Source organism: Perissodus microlepis, chromosome 8 (assembly GCF_051167445.1).
Source record: "Perissodus microlepis isolate ML-2025 ecotype Zambia chromosome 8, ASM5116744v1, whole genome shotgun sequence".
NCBI classification, from domain to species: domain Eukaryota; kingdom Metazoa; phylum Chordata; class Actinopteri; order Cichliformes; family Cichlidae; genus Perissodus; species Perissodus microlepis.
The window spans coordinates 16,193,122-16,203,345 of NC_140468.1; the positions used below are offsets into that span (position 1 = coordinate 16,193,122).

At 41.7% G+C, this 10,224-nt stretch overlaps 1 protein-coding gene across 2 annotated transcripts; it reads right to left on the reverse strand.

The window, feature by feature from the left end:
- Positions 1–1,254: 1,254 nt before the first annotated feature.
- On the reverse strand, positions 1,255–8,968 carry tlcd3bb (TLC domain containing 3Bb). Of its 2 annotated transcripts, none has more exons than XM_084937780.1 (7): positions 8,704–8,968; positions 7,091–7,293; positions 6,693–6,776; positions 5,159–5,384; positions 4,439–4,534; positions 3,393–3,502; positions 1,255–3,253 (listed from the first exon to the last, which is right to left on the reverse strand). In XM_084937780.1, exons 2-7 carry the CDS (start codon positions 7,213–7,215, stop codon positions 2,986–2,988), a joined length of 909 nt encoding a protein of 302 aa, XP_084793906.1. In that variant the 5' UTR covers positions 7,216–7,293; positions 8,704–8,968; the 3' UTR covers positions 1,255–2,985. The 2 variants fall into 2 exon arrangements, with proteins under 2 accessions (XP_084793906.1, XP_084793905.1); XM_084937779.1 differs by having other exon boundaries at positions 8,510–8,965.
- Between the last annotated feature and the right edge of the window lie 1,256 nt (positions 8,969–10,224).

Consider the following 10,224-nt stretch of genomic DNA (forward strand, 5'->3'; position numbering starts at 1 on the left):
CCTCCCTTTAAGTCCTCTGCTGCAGCCGCCTTCAGTTGCTTGTTTGCTTGTCTCTTTGTCATCAGTTTTGTCTTACCAAACTCCAAAGCATGCTCTTTTGCATTGAAATCAAACTCTTGGGTTGCTTTTGCAGTTTGCTTTGGGTCATTATCCATTAGCACCCATCAATTATGGAGTATTTAGCTGAATCTGAGCAGAGCACAGCGCTGCACACTTCACAAATCATCCTTCTACTCCTGTCAGCAGTCACATCATCAACACCAGAGACCAGGTTCAATTAGCAGACATGCTAAGCTGTTCCTTATCTTCTTCATACTTTTCTCTTCCCATATTTTAGTACACATTCATTTTTGGAGCTCACACTGCCAGTTCCACTGAACAGTCTCCAATTTCAAGTTCAGCACTTGGTATCAGCTCCACATCTCTTGCTTGAAACATTTGTCATGAAATAACATGAGAACACGCCTCATCTGGACATCAAAACTATGTCTGAGCCTCTGAAAATGAGGAAGTTTGTAGAAAAATGGTTGCAATTCCAAAACCTTTAATGCGAAATGTTTGCATTAAAGCTGCAAGTCTGCACTTCAATCACATCTGGACTGTTTGAGTTAAACTACTATACGACTACTATATTGATTAAACTCTAACTTTGAGCATCTAATCCACTAAACTCACATTGCAACACATTTGTAATATTATAGATGTTATTAGGCCGTAGAATTGAAAGAAAAATGCATAAATCTGCTTCGTGTGGTCTCATTAATAATTTTGGTTTGTTTTTAACTCTTCCCCCCCCCCCCATGATGATGACATGATGGCCTCCCCTGTACTCTCAATCACGAGTTTCGATACCTCGGTATATTTGAGAAAATAAGACATTTGATAACAACAGTTTTGTTTTTTTCCAAGGGTAGCTGCACAGGCAGAGACCACCCTCACTGACCCTCACTAACTTCTGATGCAAACCCAGTCAGTTTGTTTTATAAACAGGCCCCAAATATGAAAGAAAAGTCTCAGTTCAGAAAACAGCTTCAAGGATTACTCTGAGTAGGCCTTCAGGTGGTAAAGAAAGCTATAACTACAGAGCTGCAGTGGTGACAATGAATAAACTTTTCAAAAATCACACAACTTCACTGATTCTGGCACCCTCTACTGGCTCATTCCTACCTAGTGATGGAGCTAAACAATCAGTCTGATTTTAAAAAGTACTAAAAGCTTAAAAATAAATAAATAAAAAAAGAGAGTCGAGACAGGTTCAGGACAGAGAAGTATATTTTAGCTAAGATTGAGTAACAATACAGCCTTCACATAAGGCTCAGAAGCATAGAGTATAATATGTATGCATAAATATGCATTCAAAACCACAAACCAAATAAATAAATAAATAATAAATACTTACAAATAAATAACAAGCATTTCGTGGAATATACAGTACATCAGTTGAAATGTTTTGAGTATTGTCAAGAAGCAGTACCTTATGAAGTCATGGAACAGGGGAATGGATATTCTGTGTTCAACATGCCCATGGCTCTCCAGATGCTTTGGCACACACTTCCCTGTCTTTGATGTTTTTAAGCTGTCTGAGTTTTTTGTTTTTTTCCCGTTTTGTTTCCTTGACCCATTTCCAGAAAAGTGTAGCTACTTAAAACAAACATGAAATCATACAAAACAAGCTTGTTTGTTCGAAGAAGGTTCATAGAACCAGTGGCTCAAATGATTGGAACATTTCATACAGGGCTGAAAGGCTTAACTCACAGACTTAACAGTTAAAAAAAAAAAAAAAAGTAACAAATGTGCTTCCTTGTCTTTGTTGTTCCCCTTCAAACTTTGACGAAACCCCCTAACAGAGCTAGAAACACTCAAACATCACAGATCCCTTTGTGAAATATTCCTGCAAAGTAATTGGTGCTGTTGTACAACACCAAACAATTAAAAGTAACCATCTTATATGTAAAAAAAATATAATAATAATAGTGATGAAAAGGAATCTACACAATCTTTATCTACACTGAAACGAGGACCACTGTGGAAATATCTGAGGGTAGTTTGCGTTCACTAAGCTGTAAGACTGTGAAATGTTTCCGTCTTAACGTCGAACTGTCAAAAATGTCGGATGCAGAAGTCGGACAAAGCCTAAGAAAATAAATAAACACTGACCTAATACTGACATGGAATGACTTGTTTTTTTTCTTCTTTTTTAAAACATCTGCTATGTACAACCATCACATTTTTCTGTCCGAGGGAAAGCCTCTTCCTTCTTTCTTGAGAGTAAAAAATAATAATATTTAAAAAAAACTAAAACATAAAGAAACAGCAAAGAATCAGGGGGAGGGGAGCAGGAGGGAGGGATAAGGCAGCAGAATACAGTCGTATGAGATTATCTCCGTTCTAAAGATGAGTCAGTCTGCAGGTCGGTTACATTTTTGTTAGAGTGACAGTGACTACATAGAGGATACAGATAATAAACACTAACAAGTCAAAATACTGTTTAGCTGGGATCTTTTTTTCTTTTTTGAAGGTCTTCTTCATTACTAAACTGAATTAGGCCTTCCATCTACAGCGAACATACTAACATACAATATAATACATTCCTATTTTCCTGCTCTTCCAGGAGGCAGAGAGGACTGAATTTGATCTACGTGAGGGGAAACGGCCACCTATGCTTGCTGTACATCCAGGCAACTTCCTCTCTAGTCAGTGCATGTTCCTGTCTGTCACAGTGCCCGAAGACATCTTAAATACTGAGCGCGCCAACACTTCCTTTATGTTTCCTACAAACTAAGAGGCTGAAGTACTTGAAGGCTAGCCGCTGAAGCGTTTAACTGTTTTGCTGGCTACAAGCACTTCAGCACAATCTGAGGCCACCGTCTCAGCTCGTTTCAAGTCTCGCTTTCCTCCTTGCAGCGTTCCTTCCTTTACATACTCATTGGTACATTCGCCTTCTTTCCCTCCCCCGCCCCCAGCCTCCCCTCCACACCGCTCCTCTCAGTGCGTGGCCAGCTCGGGCTCTGTGGGGAGCGTGCTGTAGCCGTTGGCGGGCTGGGGCAGAGTGTTGCCATCCCTCTGGAGCTCCTTAGCGGCGGCGGCGGTCGGGTGCGGCCTCTGCGAGCGGGAGGTGCCCGTGAACAGTCGCAGGGCGCCCCTGCAAATGAGGGAGAACCAGTAGAGCTGGGGCGCCATAAGCAGAGCAGCGCCGAGGTTACAGTGCCAGGGCACGGTCAGCGGAACCATGTGGAAGGGAATGGATGCGTACCTGGACCCAAAACGGGGAGGAGACAAAAAAAAAATTGCAGGGCTGTAAAACGTGCGCTCACAAACCTTTCTAGTGGCTGTGCAAGTCACTGACCCGAGTTCAGCCAGACAGCAGAACAGAGATGGAAAGAAAGACATACCTTCCGTAGACGTAGTAGAGGTAAGGGAAGAGTAGGACTCGACAGATGAAAAAAGTGATCAGCATAAGAGCCCCATTCACTTTGTGCAGGAGAGTGTGCTGCTGTTTGTACTGAGAGCGGGAATAAAAAGAGAGAGGGAGAAAGAAAAGCAAGCGGTACAGTTTGGTGAAAGCCACCGATGTTAATCTTTGACTGTAATACTGTTAATTCTAATATTGTTATATTTGTTAATGCTATCTAAACAAGACGAGGTGGAAAGCACAGTGTAATGCTCCTGGCTGGACACTGGTTGGTTCCTACAGGAAGGGTGGGAGGGCAGGGAGATGCTGAAGCAGCCCCTTTTTACACCCTCATTAGCTTAAACCTTTATCTTGAACCTGTTTTCGTGAGATAACACAGAGCACAAACACACATCTGCCTAAGAGGTTTTTCCTCGTGCCCATTCACTAATCTCACATGCTAGAATTACATGGCATCCCATCAATAAGAACCCTTTTGTATTACATAGGTTTTTTTTTAGTTATTTCTTTAAGCAGGGAGGTCTAAGGACACAGCTTTTGCTGTTTATCAAACTGCCATGTGCACTGTGAATGGGAGAGCCAGGGTGCTAAGTGATAAAGGGTAGAAGGACATGCAGATAATGTATCTGCTGAACATCCAGTGTAAATCTAGGGGCTATGTTCAGAGACAAACAGCTGTGGGAGCCTCACTTTGGAGTACAAGCAGACACTGAAACACACAGACCTAAAAACAAATATAGGGGGGACGTGCAACTCCAGCAGCGGACTGTGTTACCAATTAAAGACTGATGTTTCTGACAGAGCTGTTCATGTAAGACGCAGCTGACAGGAGCCGCTGGGCATGAACAAGCTGCATGCTGGGAATGGCTGGAAATATACTCTCCGATGAATTAAAAAAGGGAGAAGGAAAAAAAAAAAAAAACAGTAGAGAGTGCAGGAGAACTTTAGTGTGACACATGCACATGCAAAAAGAATTTAGATAAAAATGCACTTCAATCTTCCTACAGGCTGAACTCAGATGCTTACCTGGATGAGTATTTTTCCTAAGCAGACAGACGGAGTGCTGAGCTCAGCCATGAACATTATGCCCTGGAAATAATCGCCCTTTCCTTGTCGCCAAAACTAGGGAGAGAGGGAAAAGAAGGCTGATTATTTGTCTAGACTGCTTTGTTCCTTTGTGGACTTGTTAGTACATCTGAAATAAAAATACCCCTTCTGTGGAAGTGAACGTTTAGCTAGTCAACTGAAATAGTTTGAAGACTTAATTGCTACTCTGTCAGACAAATGTGGACGGCTTTTTAATGCCTCTAGAAGCTGAACAGTGAACACGCTGCACAACAGTGAATAACTTTAAATCTATTAAAACAAGGGCATAGTTTTAATAGATTGGAAAAAAGGTACTGCTTAGTTTAGTTTGTTTATAAATGAGAGAAGAAGAATCAGAGAATTATCACGTTCTTATTTGGCACTGGGCTATTTTTCCCTGACTTAACAGTACATTAAACACAATATACACCATATAAATTGCTTTATGAGACAATGATTATTAAATTGGACTTTTATATCCTTTTTGTGCGACACAGTAAGTTTTGCTTTGGGAATAAAACGTGAAACACTTCTGCCACAAGTACACTGCACCTTTTCACAAGACTAAAATACCTGAGTGTGGGTAGATAATTCACTGCTATACTTTTCTTGCTTCGCTCAGATCCGTGCTCAACAGAAAGACCAATGTATGACAGTTACCACAGAGACGGGGAAGCAGACGGTGACCATGACAACATGGTGCAGCACCATGAGGAACTCGCGACGCAAGTAGCTGGTCAGCGCCGAGCTCATGTGCTGGGGTGCCGCCGAGGCCTCCTCGTGCCCTTTGACCCGGAGCTTGTACCAGTAGCACATGAACATGGCGTAGATGTCGTACACAAAGTAGGGAACGGCGAACATGATGTAACTGCTCGTGAGCCAGTGCCTGGAAGTATAACAGGAGGGACACAGCTTCACTAACAGTCAGAACACAACTTCATTAATACTGCGCTTGCCTGCCAAGTTGGAGCTAAGTACAATTAGCTATACAAACTATGACAACCCTTAATAAAACAAAGCTGGCCCCCTCTGCAATGAAAAAACTAACTAGAAAAACCCACCTAAAACATACAGATGAGAACAAAATTATTAGGCCCCCCCCCCTGTGACATTTAAAGTTTTTGTCAAAATCTTCGGTAAGGATTTGAGCTGTCACTTGAAAAAAGTATTATGTCAAAAACAAAAGAAAATGAAATGCTGATTCTCACAAAGCATGAGATGGATTGTAGTGTCAAAGAAGACAACCACTGGAACCCTACACAGGACTGTGAGGTTCATATCAAGAAAAACTACATTTCTGCAGAAGAGAATCGTTCAAGCCAGACTGAAGTATGTTAATGATGACCTGGCACATCTTTGGCTCAGATGAGACAAAACTAGAGCTCTTTGGCCACAGAAATGCTGCTTTTGTTTAGAGAAAGAAGGGACACAATCCATACATTGAAACACGGTGCAGGGAGTATTATGTTGTGGGGTTCCTTCAGTGCATCTGGAACTGAGGATGTCCTTGAGGTGGAAGGAATCATAAAGACGATATTTGATATCTGATGAATGATATGGGAAGATTTTGAAATAAAACTTCAAGCATTCAACAGTAAAACTAGGTCTGGGTCGTCCCTTTGTCTTCCAACATGACAACGACCAAAAACATATATTGCCCCGGTAAAGAACTAAGTGAACGCTGCTGACTGGCTTGCACAGAGCCATTACTTTAATCCCACTAAAGATCTGTAGGGCAAACTGAACACCAAGGTCCATGCTATAAGACCTTGCATCTGGAGGGGCTTGAGAGATTTGCCAAAGAACAACTGCCTGGGATTTACACGAGACATGTGCAAGAAGAAACAACAGCACGCTGTTATCCAGCAAAAAGGATACAGTATTGGCTTTTAGCAACAAAGTGAAAAGTGAAATCATTTAAGCATCCAAAGTAAAACTAGGATGTTTGGAAAAGCTGTTTTAAAAATTCCTTGTCCTGTTTGAGAACACTTGGAAAACACTTAAAAAAAAAAAAAAATTTTTTAAAGGGCATTTCGATAGAGGGATTAATAACTCTGTCCTCATCTGTATGTAGAACATGAAAACCAGAGAGCCTATACATAGTCCAGACACAGACCTGGAAATGACCAATCATGATATTAAAGCCTGATCAAATGTGACAGAATATATTCCAGAAATGTATTCATAGACTTACTGGTCCTCAATGATGTCTTCACAGGAAGAGGCAATGATGTAGCCTGCTGAGGAAGCCATGACTGCCTGAATTGAGGACACCAACCTGAAATGACAAGCATTCACTGTCTAGTTAAAAATGTGCAAAATAACACAGCTCAAAGTACCTCTAAAAACATAATAGCTTCCACATTAATCTGACACATTTGTTATGCAAAAAAATAAAATTAAAAAATAACAGGTTTAGTCTAAAACAACCTTGATCGCACTGCAGTAAAAGCACCACTTTGCTATAATTTTAGAGGGCATGCTGTTGGCATAAAAGGTAAACAGAGTGAGGGTCGAGTTTCTAGATGGCATTTCTACATCTACTGCGAATAAGACAGCACGGCAATTCAAAAGCATTTCAGAGGGGCTAACCTAGCTGATACAATCACTGCGTCCCCTTCGCTCCATTTCAGTCCTGGAATGGTCTTCAGGCATTGTTTGGACAGCAGGAAAAGGCCTGGAAAGAAAATAGAGCCAGCAGCTAGGATGGCCAGCATGGTCCCTGGCGATCTGTCGTTGAGGCAAAAAGTTCAGCAGGCAATCTGGTCCTTGAGATCCGTCGCTCTTTCACCTCTCTGAAAAACACGAGACATGACAGAGTGAATGAGGGCTCATACTGAGCTCACTACAATTCCCTGGTGTAAGCATGTCGCAAATACTATTCTAGACTACCATTGGTGGGAATAGATTTTTCTACTGAAAGGCCAAAGAAGAGCTAAGATTCAGGTAAGAGAAGGGTGCACTGCACTGAATGCTGAGAGACTACACGGGGGTAGGATGTCAGTGAGCAGACGCCTTTGTGCAACATGCCGTTTTACCTATATGCATTTATATGCATATATATATACCTATACATATAAAAGCATGTGGTTTTACTATGCGGTTTTTACAGTTTGCACATAGTCGAGGAGCTGACTCATTAAAAGTTGAAGTCCATTAGCAAAATACGCATTGCGCTATTTTTAAAATCCCAAACGTCGAAAATATTGACATTGCATGTGATGCTACTGCTGCTCACAGCTTCTGGCAGCACTGCTAGCCGAGGTTAACCTGTCTGGATAACCAGATACAGGTTAAGCTTTTGATTCACATACAAATAAGCTATGCTGACAACATTGGCGACCCAGCCTAGTCTAGTCAGTTAACCTTTAATTTTTAAATTGGCCCAAGCTCTGACGGGATGCTGACTCAAGGAGCCCACGTGTCAAATTTACTTGTTACTGAGCAAACGCTAACTTACGTTTTCTCTCCAAATTTAACAGCTAGTTAAGCTAACTAGCGGCAGAGTGGCAAGGCGAGTTAGCGGGCTTTGCCGTTTTCTTCTCCCAAGTCCTAATAAGACAAAAACTGGGTCAGCCAGTATGCATGTATGCTCAGTGTACAAAACGATATAGCCAACATTATATGCCATCCCGCGGCAGGCAACAGCAACTGTCTGCACCCCTCAACCGCCCGCTAACAATGAGTACAAACGCTAGCTAGCGCTAGCTGTGGTACTTTAGTCACCACTGGCTTGGCAACCGACACCATCCATCAATCCACAACAACAGTTAGAGAGATACTAGCACCTCCACATAAATACTAATCGTCAACTGTGTCCCCGTCTGTGTTTTCTCGCTAATTCATGGACAAGACACGGTGGCGTTAAACTGTTTCGTTAGCTTGTTATTTGTTTGTAGCACTTAGCAGTAGCAGCGCAGCTAACAGACCCCGTTAAGCGCTAACCGTGGCTAGCGGATTGGAGTTTACACATGTCTAGAATAGAGGAAGAAATTGTTATGCAACATTTACACGGCGACTCTGCAGAGTCCAGTCAGCGGCCAGTCGAAAGTCGTGTCCTGTTGAAAGCGTTTAGAGGTATCCCGGGGGTCTCCGCCTCGATGATCCGCATGTTTATGTGACCACTTCAATGTTGAAGGGTAGCAGCAGCGAGCTAGCGCTAGCGTGCCTCAACTTAGATCAAAATCTGTATGAGGGCAGCTCACCGAGGGCATCGGTGGGAAGCATGCGACAGAAATAGCAGTATCTAATTAAACAGATGACAAAAGACAATGGCGCAGTCGGGTACAGGTGTCAGAGTGACTGTAGCTGGTCCAGTCGCTATGTCATCTCCTCTGTCTCGCCACAGCAGAGCAGAGATGCCGCTGCCTCCCCTCCTCTCTCAGCTTCCCAGATGCAACGTTGACTCAACACTGTTGGACTGCTGCGCCAGCTACTTTCCTACAGGTCCGGGCGGCAGCATCTCATGTCATGACGAGAAATTTGCACCAGTCACAGCACCGCATTTTGCAAATTGTTGTTTTCTGTGCACTGAAACGCTGAATGGATCCCACGTAGGGAAGCAATCTATTTCAGCTCGATTTTTAGTTTGCAAATATTCACTCTGCTTCTTTCAAAATCACAGACGTTTTATCTGTTTATATAAAACACTGAAAATGTGCACAAAGAATAAAGCCCCATTCTCTGTGGTACAGGCTACATCTTTGAACCGTAGAGTCATTGTTTATAAGTGAACAGCAACAGCCAATAAATGTATCTCTTATCAGCCCTCAGCTGCATATAATCAGACGTGCCTAGTGTCTTTACAGGGTCACGGCCCTGCCTGGCAGACCTTGCCAGGGAAGCTTGCAGATAACGGGACAATTAATGCTACTTTGTTCAGGCTTGGCAGTGATATCCATGTCTAACACTACTCAGTTGGTGCTGGGTAACAAATGTGTATATGTATGTGCAACACATGCACATGCCAGCTGTCGGTGTAAAACGCAAACATAAGCCAAGGTGAAATTCAAAAGCAATCTGCCATGAAGGTTATAAACATGAGTGACCTTCCTAACTAGGCTCGTGAAATTATTCTTTATATTTTGTGGTTTATTACAGATTTGTAAAGACGTTAAATCATGAATAAAGTACAGTAAATACAGTAAACACACACACACACACACACACACACACACACACACATATATCTCGATCGATAGATAGATAGATAGATAGATAGATAGATAGATAGATAGATAGATAGATATCTATCTTATATCTATAAGTATAAGTCATTATACTTATAAGTCATCATAAGTATAATGACTTATACTCATTATGGGCATAAATGTTATGGTAACTATGTGATTTTAATGATTTCTTCGAACTGTTTCTTTTCCAGGATGGAATGATTGTACAAAGTCTTTAATGACTTTTAAAAACAAGAATTGGGTTTACACATTTACATGTATTTGGGACTTTCTCTTACCCACATTGGGTGAGAAGTATATATACAGCGTCTAATATATATACAGTACATATACTCACCTAAATCTTCAGTGTCTTTTAACTTAACAAGGCCAAGGCCAATGAACTTCATATTACTGACTATGATAGACTACAACTGGCAGTTTCTCTTTGCCAGCATAAAAAGAATTTGTTTGACAGAACTTATTGGATCGATCAACACCGAGAACAATGGGAAATTCTAACAAACTCAGTGAAGATCTAAGAAAGAGAAGTGT